Source organism: Phaenicophaeus curvirostris, chromosome 20, assembly GCF_032191515.1.
Source record: "Phaenicophaeus curvirostris isolate KB17595 chromosome 20, BPBGC_Pcur_1.0, whole genome shotgun sequence".
In the NCBI taxonomy this organism is placed as follows: Eukaryota; Metazoa; Chordata; class Aves; order Cuculiformes; family Cuculidae; genus Phaenicophaeus; species Phaenicophaeus curvirostris.
Window position 1 is genome coordinate 11,125,605 of NC_091411.1, and position 13,628 is coordinate 11,139,232.

Consider the following 13,628-nt stretch of genomic DNA (forward strand, 5'->3'; position numbering starts at 1 on the left):
AATCCCTTTTCTACCTGTTATTGTCAGCTTTTGTTCATTCCAGCCGGCTGTAATATGCGTCAGTCAAGAGTTAACGCATCCCAGCTCCCAGACTGTGTACCTGCCCCGGAACAGGTGGAGGGCTGTTGGCAGGCAGAGTGCCCTGCTCCTGCAGGCACGGAGGAGGTGGCTTTGTGGGGAAGGTGGAAAGAGGGAGGCTCTTTGTTTTGTCAGTGAGTGGGAGAAGTAGTGAAGTTGTAAAGAACACAGGGAGCGTAGGGTGAGAGGGGCGAGAATATAGGGTTTGCAGCACTGTAATTTAGACCAAGGCAGAGATCTCAGAACATAATTTAATAGGGGTCTATACTGTGCAGTCCTTAAAATAAATAGATGGGAATGAGTTTTCCTTCTATTAATATATGGCATAATCCTCAGGAGAAGCACTAAAGGGTTTTTGCAAGGTACAATTACAGTAGAGTCATACCAACCTGCTAGGTTAATTCCTCCATCCAGAACTGCCTGTTTTTCTCCCTTCAGCCAGCCATTCATTTGTCCGCCCACTGCCTGTAGCACCAGGCGTGAACAGTCAGCTCGAAAGTACCGGTTACATGGCTCTGTAAAGAGGAGCCAGTAAGGTAGAAGCATTACCCAGGAACACCAAAATAGAAACCCCTGCTTGCCTCAGAATCCTGTGTTGTCGGCCATGATGGACCCAAAATGCACTGAATCTGTGGTAGATGTGCAGAAGTGTTCTTTCTAAACAAGATACGTTTTAATGCCTTAGCTGGAGTGTTAAAGAGTTTGAGTGGTTGGTTCAAAGTAAAATTGATCCTGAAAGTCTAGATTTGGAGAATTTTCAGGACTGTTGTAACCAGTGAATTAATATTAATATGAATTTACCTTTCAGAGACACATCCTGGTTTATACCTGCACATTGATATCTTTTTCTGTTATTTTGTGGAGATGTGTTCAAAGAAAGTAAATAGTTGTATTCCTCCGCTAGGTGATATATGGTCCTTGTGCCATGTAATTCATCCAGGAAGTTCAGAGCATGGAAAGCTGGGAAGTTTGAGCTGTGTTCCTGTGAGATAAGACATATTTCAATGTCAATATCATAGAAAATTGAGACATAAAGAAGAGTTATGAATTATGTGAGGTCTTGGGGAGTTAGTGGCAGATCCAATAGCAGAGCGAAGGTGACCTGACTTCTAATCCTGTCATCTCACTGCCAGCTGATATCGTCTCTGTGAGAGAGTCAGCAGTTGCAGACTCATATAATTTACCATATGATTCTAGCAATGCTGGTACTTGCCGTCCTGGCACATTTGCAGAAGGCTGTTTAAAAAGCCAGCTTAGCCGCAGCTCCTGGCTTGGCAAAAGAGGGAAATGTAGGACAAGGTCTCTGGCAGAAGGCTGGTGCTGCAGCAAGTTACAACTGCCCAGTGCAGTCATTGAGTTGCCTCTCCGTTAGGCAGTGGCTGGGCTATTCATTCTGCAAACAGCCTCTTTCCTTTCCAAGACAGCCCTAGGGACACAAGGGAATGGCAGAGTTTATTATAAACTGACTAAAGGAACAGACTATTGCTGGAGGAGATCCAGGATTATAAAAGATTGTAGCCGGGGGGAGGAGGAGGAGGGAACAGGACATAATTTGTGTTTGTATGTGAGGGGGTGCACACTGGTGGCTTCGCCGAGGCATTCCCTAAACCCTCAAGACCTTTGCTGGTTTTGGTGCGATTTTCTGCAGTGCGTAGTGCGCTGTGTCAAACCCCACTTACTTTTTATTGTATCAATCATTCTCTTTATGCAGCAACACGAATCGGAGGGCGCTTGCAGGTCCTGTTCTGAATGAGCTCTGCTCCCTGCCAGCTCAGCCTAGTTACTGCTGTAACTTCATCTGGGGGATGGGAGAAAAAGGTTGCTGCTACTTTAAATATAATGCATTAAGAGGATGCTGGAAAAAGGCCTGCATGCTGTAATACCCAGCCATCTAGTTGGAAAAGGAGCCAGATGTAATACAAAAGAAGAAACACAGCCTCTTATGGATGCAGCACTAATTCATAAATCAGGTGAATCAGCTTAGGCAACTGCTGTGTTTTTATGCCTCTGCTGCATGGAGAACTGCATGTTGGATGCTTTTATTTGAAGTAATGGAACCAGATAATCCCTTGGACCACGACAACTCTAATGGTAAGAAGTAGAAAACATAGAAAAGAGAGGGAAAAAAAGGGTAGTGAAAGAGTGTCTGAGTTAGTCATCTGACTAAAGGCACAAGGTTAGGTATGTTTTTGTACTGTCTTCTGCATGGAGAAGTAGAAATGAATGTGGTAACGTGCTTCACATGATCTTAGAGATCACTCTGTTTACAGGGTTTGGAGAGAAACATGCAGTAGACTGATAGCTACAGTGTACTGCAAGGAGCAGCGATCAGGCAGAATTAACCTATCTCCTGGCCAGTCTTTGCAGAGAGAGAAGGAACCTGTGCGTTCTACATGATTCAGTTTGGGGGTCTTTTTTTGCCAGTGGAGAAAAGAATATAACTTTATGCCGTATGTGCTGTCAAACGCAGCATTTGGAAACAGTCTCTTTATCTGCAGAAAGCTTTCCTACAGGCAGTTGCATGAGTAATTTACTTAGAAGGATATATTTAGCTAGGGACTACATAAATTCACCCTGGAATTAAAGTCCATGGTTAAAACTGCAGCTATTCCCTGGATTTATAGCATTCCACACGCTGATGCCCTGGCATTTAGTTTGTTGGAAGGCATAGAAAAAAGCGTAAGTCGGAAAAAAAGTTGTTTGCCATTGCAAGTCTAATTTCTCTGGTAGTAGACTGAATTGGCTGCACTGAGGGCAACAAATGTTTTACATTTATGAAAACAGTTTAAGATGGTAACTGTTAGAATAAATTGATTCTCAGCTCTTTAATGTGTACTTGGCACTATTCTGAATGCAGTTTGAAATCCAAAGTATTCCTATGTATGTATTGTTCAAGAACTCATTCTGTATTTCCCACAGCATATTCTCTGCTGATTACCTCAAGTTTTGAGTACAGCAGAACTGCAGTGTTGGTACCACAGCAGAACTAAACTGTGCAAGTAATGTGGTTGAGAGAATGAAGTAACATTTAAACTATGTAAACAGGAGACTGGGCAGATAGTAGTGGGCAGCACTGCTTTACTTTGGACTCTGCGCCCCTCTGAAGTTGAATGGATTAAAATACTCAAGGATGGATTCCAGTGCTGTTTCGAATGACAATACTAACATGAAAAGATCAAGATGAGGCAAACTTGTTTTCCTACAGAATATGTGAATAAACAGGCAGACACTGGAAATACTTATAAACTAGGAAAGGAGAGATAAATAAGCACTGGTGGTACCAAGTATCCTAGAAGAATCTTCACAGCTTCTCCTTCCTAACTATGTAAATCTCCAGATTCCTTTTAGAGTTTATTTTAATTCATTTGATTTAAACTCTCCCATTGTAAAACAAATGGGCTGACGCATTAGATGGCCGGTAGCTCAGGTGTTACTGCTGGAGCAGCAGGAACACTATGCAGGACGGAAGGATGGATCTGTTATTGTGACACATCCTGCATTATTTTGCATTAATTCAGTAAACAGAAAGTTCTCAAAACTTTACCAGCAGAGTGCTGGTAAGAAAGATTTTCTCCTTTGAGAATGTTTTCTTGTAGCAGTCACTCTTGAAGCAGCCCCTTTTATTGTCAAACAGCTAGTGACTTGCTCTGAACAGAGAGTTGTGTGTATCGAAATGTACTGCTCATGTGGCAGATATTAATGCCTTGGTAAGTGACCATAACTTGAAACTTCAAGTGCCTTTTTACCTTCAAAGATGTCAAAGCAGATTCCTTTTTATGCTGCCGGAATGCAAATTCCTATTTGACTTCTTTATCTACTTAATAGTATGTAATGGTTACCATCTACCTTGAAATTCAGCATTGGTTCATTCTTAGTCGCTTATTGCCAGCCCAATCAACAGATCATTAATGACAGTAAAAGCCGTTCTGAAGAATACACGGCAATTATATACTGGAGTGTTGCTCCTCCTGCCGCCCTTTCGTTTGCTTACAGAGATGTATGAACTGGGCTGAAAGGATGTTAGTAGAATATTCAAGACTGAGAAGCCTAATGTCTCTTTTCTCAGCACAGGTTTCTTTCCTAATCAAATCAGGTTGCCAGCTTTTTGTGGAGGTACCTCGTAGTTTTATTATTGCTTGGAACTGGAACAGAGAAGAAACACATATTTGGGGGCCTGAAAGGAGATTTAACTGTGTTAGTTACCTTGACGTAATAGACCCTGGAATGAAATCCTAACCTGTGAGTGAAGTTGTTATTGGGTTTTTCTCTGTGATTCTTCATGGAGCTGTAGTGCTTGCACTGCTTGTAACACAAGCTTAATTGGTTGCGATCCTTTTTGATGTTTGTGAAGAGAGATGGAAGTTCTGTCACTTCTCTCCATGTGTGCCTGGGACAGAGGCTCACCTAAAGCTACAGGTTCTTGCCAGAATTAAAAAAAAACCCATTTAAAGTCCCCCTTCCCTTGATATTATCTTTCTATTTCCTGAAATGCAGGAATAGAAAGACAGATTATTGCCATTTTATGGTGGCTCACAGTTCTGACTTTTTGATGTGTTCTGTTTAATGCACTGGTGTGGTTTTACTTGATTCTTTTCATAAAAAAAAAAAATTTCTTGGAAGAGAAGTGCTGAGGAATGTGCTGATTCGGAAACCATAACCCTAAATTACCCATTTCAGAGGGATGACATATCAGCGCTACAGATTCCTCTTTTGTACTGGAGCCACTTGCAGCTACTGGAATAAAAGACAACTCAGCAGCTTTTTGCAAGCGGTGAAGATTTATCAGATACCATATTTGCGTATAAACTCTCAAGTACCAAATATCTATGAGTTGTGCGTTCATTGTATTTGCTTGGATCACGGTTTATATAAAGCTATAGGGAACACTGGCACCGCCTCTGAGTTTATTCTCTTGTGTATCCCAGCAGTATGTATTTCTTTGTGGATTTGTTGTTAATCTTTTAAGAGCACGGTATTTTTAGTGGATCTTTTGAACAACCTTGTAGACCAAATCCCTGCGACTGGTTGTGGCAAAGCCATGTTCGTACACAATGAGTGTGGATCACAGATGCAGATTTTGTACCACAAAGAAATGAAATTAATCCATTGTGCTTTAATAATACAATAATGATGGCTTTTCAGCCTCTGCTGTACACAGTCAACCAGGTGAATTATGTGATGCTAACCAGGCTTGAACTTTATCTGCTGCTGGTAATTTAGATTCTTTAAGCAGTGTTCTAGGGCAGTAATGAAATCCTGTTCTCAGTGACACCTTCATGTGCATTAAAAACCATACATTGCTCTGAGCTGGGTTTGGCAGATGATGCGGTTTGGAGCACCTCATCCAGTAGCTCAGCAGTCAGAGCCAAAGGCTCATTGTCACTCTAGGCTCTTAAGTTTCCTGGACTTGACATTTACTTTGACTGTATGGACAATATATATTCTTAAACTTACATTATTTTAAAGTTAATACAATAATCCTAGAACAAAGATTAGATTAAAAATAAGGTGAAAAAATAGTAAAGTCTTTCAGTCTCTGTCTTTCAAAGTTCTGCAGAAAAGGCTATGAACCAGGCATTCCTGATGCAGGAGGAAATCCTGTTGCTAAACAGTGAGGCAAAGGTGGATAAGACGGGAGCTGGTTTAGCATTCCTTCTTCAGAACTTCAGGCATCTAGTAATGAGAAAAACAAAGAAAATAGGATGAGAACACTTAAGTTGCAGTACTCTGAAGTCCCTGCCTTCTAGGTAGAAGTAGCACTAAAGATGCCGTGTGGTTGTTTTGAAAATCAAACTGCTCCTCATCTGCCGACAACTGGGTATTTGGAAGTATAAAAGTTATTTACATTTTAAATTGTAATTAAGTTAACTTGTTCTGGAACAAATCCTCCCCAAAATTCCCCAAGTGTGTGGAAATGCAGTCAAGAATCGATTTTAGTAGAGGTATGTTTTGTAGTTTAGTATTCTACGCTGCCTGGAAATTAATTAAGTATTTCTGATAAGTGTTGCCATTCTGGCATGCTGACTGAGGAAGCCAGGTTAATACTCCTGAGCATTTATATCTGAGAAAGTAAAGAGAGAAAATAAAGATGCTATGGTTAGACTGGAAAGCAAGTGGTGAGAACAGAGAACCAGAAGAAAATAACGATACTAGAACCTTGATATGGCACACTGTACGTTCTTGTGCCACATTGAAACCAGTTTATTTTTGGTGGGTCACTGTGTATTGGCTTTGGTTTTGTAGTCTTGCACAAATTGCAGACAGCTTGCTGGGAGCTTTGACAGGCAGAGCGCTGATCCCTCTCCTTCCTTGAGGGAAAAGGAGGAGTTTTGTCCAGGAGCAGCCACCTGGCAACAACCGCACAAAAACATCAGTGGACTTCGGCATTTCTTAGTGTGGTATCGTTCTGCCCTGTTAAGTCTGAAAGCTTGGTTCCTATACAGAATGAGTGTTGGAAAGTAATGAGTTTGGGTGGTAGAAGTTTTTGAAAGTTAATTTCCCATTATTGTCTACAGGACTGAAGCAAAGTGGTAATGAGTAGGTTGGCAATTAAACTTATTAAACTGTCATTAAGCGATTAAACAGTGCTGTACTGCGGCCTGTGGTAGAGATTCTTAAAAAATTATTCGTTCTTTCTCTGCTTCCCCCAGGTGACATTTATAATGTTTGCAAAAAACTCTTCATGTTAAATATGTTACGGAAACAAAGTGCATGTTATTTATCCTAGGCATCTGTGAGTAACTGGATTATTTAAGTGTGTTATTTCATCATATTCCACTAGGAAAGTGAGGGGTTTATGTATTTCCCATTTTCCTCCCCATCCCACTATGGGAGAGGTGAGCAAGTTGCTGTGCGGTGCTCAGTCATCGGCTGGGGTTAAACCCCAGCGACATGAAATTGTGAAGGAACATTGGGTGAATAGAGTGTAACCTTCCATACTTGGAGGTACAGAAAACAGTCGAAGGTGGTGTCTTCATTCTTCAGTAATAAAGAGGATAGGGGACAAGGGATTTCATGGGAGTAGAGATGTTGAGGAATTAAAAGCATACATCTCATGTATGAAGGTATTTATAGATCAGAAGCTTTTCAGTTCATAAGATTGTGGTAGTAGATAACAGAAACTGGAGAAGCTACAGAGGAGATTGTCAGCCCTTATTGTGAGCTGAAACCAACCTTCCACAAAGGGTTGGGCATGTGGGTTTTTCCGAGACCTTTAATCAAGGATTGTTGTGATCACACAGAGGTAACTATGAAGGTGTCAGACAGCAGCTTCCTCTCCTGGTGATGCCCAGAAAGATCAACAGCTGTGATTCTTTACATCGATCTCTAACAAATGTACAGTGCATGAGGGATATAAATAGCTGCTTTCCTTTAGCTACCTCACTGTGATGTTCTTCTTTATGTCTGATAGGAAATTTGCCAAGGAGGTTTCTCAGTGCATACGCGTGGTTATCGTGTCGGTTAGAGCATTGTGATAATCATGTTTACATTTAGTTGTGTGTCTCCTCTGAGCATCTCCAAGGAACCAGCACACGTGAAAGATTTAATTGCAAAGCGTTGCTGCTGCTGATATGGACTTGGAGGCCTCCCAGACGCCGTGCTAAGTGAGTCAGTAGTCAATGATTTTGGTTGCTGTAGATCTTAATGCAGTGATCAGAAAAAGTCTGCCAAAATGAAGTTTCGAGAAATGTTTGTTTTCCTACCGGATCTAGATACTCTTCTGGGTTTGTTTTACACCTCTGAATACTTCCCTGGATGTAGTTGGGACGTCGGGAGGCAGCTGTGGTAGCACAAGCCGTTGTGCTTTCTCCCGTAGCTGTGTGTGGGGCTGTGTTTGCTTAACCACTGCGTGGCATGGTGTGCCTCATGCAGAAATTGTTGCCTCTGGATGCCAGCTCTGCCCTTAATCCACGCTGGAAAAATCCAGATGTTTGGTGTTTTGAAAGTAAGAAGGGAATTCTCTTATTTATTCCAGAATGGAGAAAATAAAAATTGACTTAAAATAATAAGATTTACACCAGAGTCCACAATAATTTATTGTCTCTGCAACTGGTCATCTGTTTTGCAGAAACACTATTAGAGCATGGCTCACAGCAGAGCGAATATCCCTGAAGAGTTTTTCACAGTCCATGTGTCAGGCAGGAATGCAAAGGATCAATTTACAGCGCCTGACAGAGGTCTGAGAGTGTCCAGGGGGAGTGAGGAGAACGCTGCTTACCCCAGAGACTTGTACCGATTTAAGTGATTCCACCTCTCTGACTGCGGTGTGTTCTCAGCTAATGCAGAGTTAATTTCTGAGTGGCAGGATTAAAACATTGTGTGGAGACTGCAGGGAGAGCTGATACAGGAACATGAAACCCAGTGTGACCTCCTGGCAGTCTCTTCTGTCAGAGAACTACAGAGAATTGCAGTGTTTAGGAAAGCTCAGGAGTGCACTCCTGTATTCCAGGGAGAGATCTGCTGGTGCTGCGCAGCTCTGCTTTCATGAGTAAATGGCTTTGTTGAGCAGATCACCCGTTACTGCTCAGTGGCGGCTGTCAGAAACAGCCCTGCATCGAGCTGAGGAGCTGGATTTCTGAGTGCTGTCTGGATGAAGTGGCAGCAATGGTTTGTGAGCAAAGCAGAGTAGTAGGGAACAGTGTACTGGTTCTCTCTGGCCAGATTTTGGGTAATGGCTGTGCTTCACCTGAACACTGGGAGTTGTTAATTATTTAAAGTTTCTTGGTAAACTTTAGACAAAGCCAGAGGACACATTATGTTGTTTAGGAGAGACAGTTTTGAAATTAACTTTTTTCTTTTTATATCATCTGCAACAGGATCTGTATAGTCCAGCCTTAATCTTAGAAATATTTATGTATGCATGCAGCAAGAGATGGCACAGGGAGTTTCACAGAGTTCTCTGGGACTATTTTGTCTGGAAGAGCAATCAATCCTTCTTTGACTCTGAGAAATGTTTATTGGTTTCAAGACTGAAGAATAAAAAGCAAAGATTCAATTCTTATTGTGACTTCTAACCCAAGGTGAAGTTGAGCAAACAGATGAAAGCTATGGAAAATATAATCAGCATCTAGGATTTAGGGAGAAAAAACAGGTGGGTTCACCTTGAAACCAGTGCCGGGTGCGCTCAGGGCTGCTGAGCTGCCTGCCCGTTCCTCTGGCTAGCGGAGAGGCGGGTTTTATTTTCCCTGCTTATTCATTTTCTGAGTCATTCATCTTGTGCTATAGCTATTGAAAACTGTAACGGAGTCTGGGAAGCGCTTGGCTTTTGAGTGCTGCCTCCTGATTGGGCTGGGGAATGCTGCTGTTGGGGAATAATGTGTGAATACCATCTGCTCCGAGGAGCTGGGAGGCTCAGTGAATTTTGCTTGGAGAGGCACCTTTAGCCAGGACTAGGGGCAAAGGCAGCGAGCTTGCTTTTCCTGTTTCTGATCCAAACTTTTAGTTGTCACTGGATTTCCTTTCTGTTTCCCTGTTAAACTTTTTTGTCCTTTGCTCAGGAGCTAGGTGCTTCTCCAGTGGGGTTTTAGGGCTGTTTTTCCATTTTGGTTTGTTTGTTTTTTTTCCCCTGCATGGGATTTCTTCTGGGGTTCAGCATGGACACAAAACGGGGGAATAAATCAGCAGCTGTTTACTGCAGCATAACAGTTATCATGGAATGTCTGAGCTGCTGTGAGAAACTGCTTCCCAAAATCTGAACTGCTTCTAACAAGGTAAGCATTTAGGGACTCCTGGATATCAGGGACTGACATTGTGCTCACATAGAGGTTTTGTTTTGTTAGGAATGAGTATGTCTGGTTTGAAACATGCAGCAACCTTGTAGCAATGCCTGAGATCAAAGACTGTGTTTTGTCTTAGGATTTCTTTAATGAGTAGAGTTGTGACAGTGATTGTCTTTTCTATTTTGTATCAGAATTGTTGTGCAATGGGTCTTAATACAAACTTTTTGCAGTGTGTGTAATTGGAATTCAAGACAGCAGCTAGTTTTCAGTTTGCATCTTTATGCAGAGAACTCTCTCAACTCTTGTTTTCGTGATGATGGAATCTGTTTTCCAGACTATTATCTCTGACCAAACACAACTGTCTTTCAGCAATCCAGCTTTGCAGTCAAATGGTGCGTTCCACTTTGAGAAGCCAAGCTGTAGTTTGTGAGCTCGCTAAATCCTGCTCGCTAATGACCTGCTGGTGTAGACCAGTCACTAGAGAGAAAACTGTGGCTGTTCCTTTAACCTCAAAACAACAGGCCTGACACCAGCACAATGATGGCCACCGCCCTCTCCCATTACATTAGCACAGACTGAACTTTTTGATGTTAGTGTGTTAAAACATAGTTATATCTTTATTTTTCTGAAGGTTACGTGTCACTCGGACATTTCTATAAACACAAGGCAAAGTTAGCTGAGGGAGGCCATGAAATCTTGATGGTTTACAGAATCTTAGTCTTCCTTCCAATGTGTCAGATCATTCAGTTTACTATTGTCTGTTCCAAGCAGAAATCTGCAAAGCAAATTTTTAAGAGTTTGTTTGCTGAAGGTTTCATTGTAATTCCGTTTTGACAAATACCTGGGTTTTAGCACTGTCTTTTGTGTTGGTATGTTAATAGTAACTATAGTGAGCATCTAAGTTGAGTGTACTTACAGGTATTCAAAGAAAAATGTTTTGTACCTGTAAATAAGGCAGCAGTGGATTTATGGAACTCAGACTTGATCTAACCTAAACTTTTCATTTTGAATCAATTTTAAATAAATCAGCTATCTTGCATCTAAGATGCTTTCTGACACTTGGGCCTTGTGAGCTAATGTTCTGGCAATACAGGAGAGAGCTGTCGCTGTCTGCAGTTCTGCTAAAAAAAAAAAAAAAAGATTAAGAATTGGATGTTTTTTCACTTAGTCACTTTTGTGGCAAAATGCCAGATCATCTAAAGTGCCTTTTTTAATGAGAAAAAACCTTACTTTGCTGAAGCCTGAGTGAGGAAAATGGTTACAACCCAAGAAGGACAGCCTGGATGACAGAGGTGCAGCACCACTACCGCCCATTGCCTGGCAGGCACTGTACCTTCTTAGGATATCGGATATGAATTAAGGTCTTGTTGTGACTGTTGCCAGCCAAGTGTGGGTCTCTCATTTTATATACGTTAAAAAGCCTTAAAAGGCCATGCATCTGCCAGTACAAATTGGGGTTTCCAGTAATCATCACATTTCTGGGGATATAAAAACTATTTCTTGTTCATTGCTGCTGATAATAATGATAAATGCTCACTTAGGTCTTTTTTGGTGAAATTATATTGTCAATTGTAGATTTCCCAGGTGCCCTTTCTTAATCTGTCCTTGGGCCAGACTTCATGGTTATAATAAAGTAGTAAGAGGAATAAAATTCTGACCTTTGAACTCCAGAGGGGAAGATCCCCTCCATTCCAGACACAGCAGAGGGATTTTTAGCCAGTGGCAGCAGTGACTATCATCCATAACCAGTAGTGTCTGGGGTACAACAAGGCTCAGTGCCGTCCTGCACTTGGGCCACAACAACTCCAGGCTTGGGGAAAAGTGGTTGGAAAGCTGCTGGTGGAAAAGGACCCAGGGATGCTGGTTGACAGCAGCTGAACGTGATTCAGCAGTAGCCCAGGTAGCCAAGAAGGCCAACAGCATCCTGGCTTGGATTAGCCATGATGTGGCCAGCAGGAGCAGGGACGGGATTGTCCCCTGCACTCATCACTGGAGAGGCTGCACCTCAAATCCTGGGTTCAGTACTGAGCCCCTCACTACCAGAGGAACATTGAGAGGATGGAGCATGTCCAGAGGAGGGGAACGGAGCTGGGGAAGGGTCTGGAGCCCAGGGGTACTGGGAGTGGCTGAGGGGCGTGGGGTTGTTTAGACTGGAAAGAGGAGGCTGAGGGGAGATGTCATTGCTCTCTGCAATTCCCAGAAAGGAGGTGGTAGCGAAGTGGGTCCTGGTCTCTTCTCCTAATTAACAAGTGATAGGATGAGACAAAATGGTCTCAGGTTGTGCCAGGAGAGGTTTAGATTGTATATTAGGAAATATTACTTAACCAAAATGCTTATAAAGCATTTGTAGGAGGCTGCCCAGGGAAGTGGTTGAGTCACCATATGTGGGAGTGTTTAAAAGACATGGATATGTGGTGCTTAGGGACATGGTGGAGTTGGCAGTGTTAGGCTGATAGCTGGACTCAATCTTAAAGGTCTTTTTCAACCTAAACCATTCTGTGAGTCTATATTTTTGCATGGGTAGAGTTTACTGTTTAGTCACTTAACACACAGCCCTTCGGTATGCAGTTAGTGCTAGATGCCTCAACAGAGCTCTCCACAACTTAGTACTAGTTAATCTCCACAAAAAATCTGGAGGATACTTGTCATTTTGCTGTGGAAATATCCCCCTGACCTGTCTATATGGATCTGGAAAATCTCAGTGCTGTTTTTTTTTCAGCAGCCCAGGGTATTTGTTTCCTGGAAGATGAAGCACCATCTTTTTCACTACAGGAAATCATAGAATCATGAAATGGTTTGGGTTGGAAGGCACATCAAAGCCCATCCAGTTCTACCCCTGCCATGGGTAGGGTCACCTCCCACTGGATCAGGGGCTTCAAGCCCCACCCAACCTGGCCTTGAACCCCTCCAGGGATGGGGCAGCCACCCCTGCTCTGGGCAGCCTGGGCCAGGGCCTCCCCACCCTCACAGGAAATCATTTCTTCCTCAGATCTCACCTAATGAGTATTTTGTTGCTGAAGTGGCAAATCTGAGAGCGCAACAACGCTCTTGTTCATTTACAGCTTCATCAGGAATCCGCACAGGTCCCTTTTCTCCTTCACCACAAATCCCTTGCCTGTCTGAGTTGCCAGACTTTCTCTGGCAGTTCAGTCTCATGAAGAGTTCACTCTCTCTGCTGTACTTGGTGCCTGGAGTCTAAATCAGGACATTTTTAGTGAACTTTGGTGTGAGACAAACCTGACCTACCTAAAATATAGGTTTCCAGCTTACAGCCGTGAACCAGAGTGATGAGGTTCTACCATTAGTATTAAAGTACTTTGCATGGATCTGTGCTAGCTATTTCTGTTGCCTTTTATATAATGCATATTCCTTTGCCAAAGAGTAAAATGTAATAGGAACTATTTTGGTGTTCTTGGGAGTATTTTTGCTGGCTCTGAGCTCCTCTGAATAGATGCCGCCTCCTGCTATGAAGTCATCGCTTCTGATGCTTGGCAGTAGACTATCAAAATTTAAAAAATCAAGATAAAATCAAGATAATATAACAAAATCAAGATAAAAATTGGCTATCTTGCCTCCATTTTGATCAGATGAAGCATAGAAGCTACTGTTTTAAACAGAAGAGAAGCATTAATGGAGAGGGAAGGACTTCAGAGAAACTGGGGCAGCCTAGTGGCAAGCAGAGCAGACCAAGTAATTCCTGGTTTCTGTTTCAGACTCTGCAAAACCATTTTGCAGAGCAGCTGTGGAAGTGAAAATCGGCAGAAGTAGGTTTGATTTTGAATTTCCTCATGGAAATTTTGAAAGTTCTTCGGTCTCTAAGGTATTTAAGCC

The 13,628-nt window shown here is 42.3% G+C and overlaps 1 protein-coding gene across 2 annotated transcripts in view; it reads left to right on the forward strand.

The window, feature by feature from the left end:
• Window positions 1-1,978: 1,978 nt before the first annotated feature.
• Window positions 1,979-13,628, forward strand: part of DAB2IP (DAB2 interacting protein) — a 179,413-nt gene continuing 167,763 nt past the window's right edge. Inside the window, exon 1 of one of the 2 annotated variants that reach the window (XM_069873518.1) lies at window positions 1,979-2,169. In XM_069873518.1, coding sequence (XP_069729619.1) covers window positions 2,112-2,169 — 58 coding nt within the window. In that variant the 5' untranslated portion in view covers window positions 1,979-2,111. Of the gene's footprint in view, window positions 2,170-9,320; window positions 9,789-13,628 lie in introns of those variants that run through there. The other variant, XM_069873524.1, reaches the window with a different exon arrangement.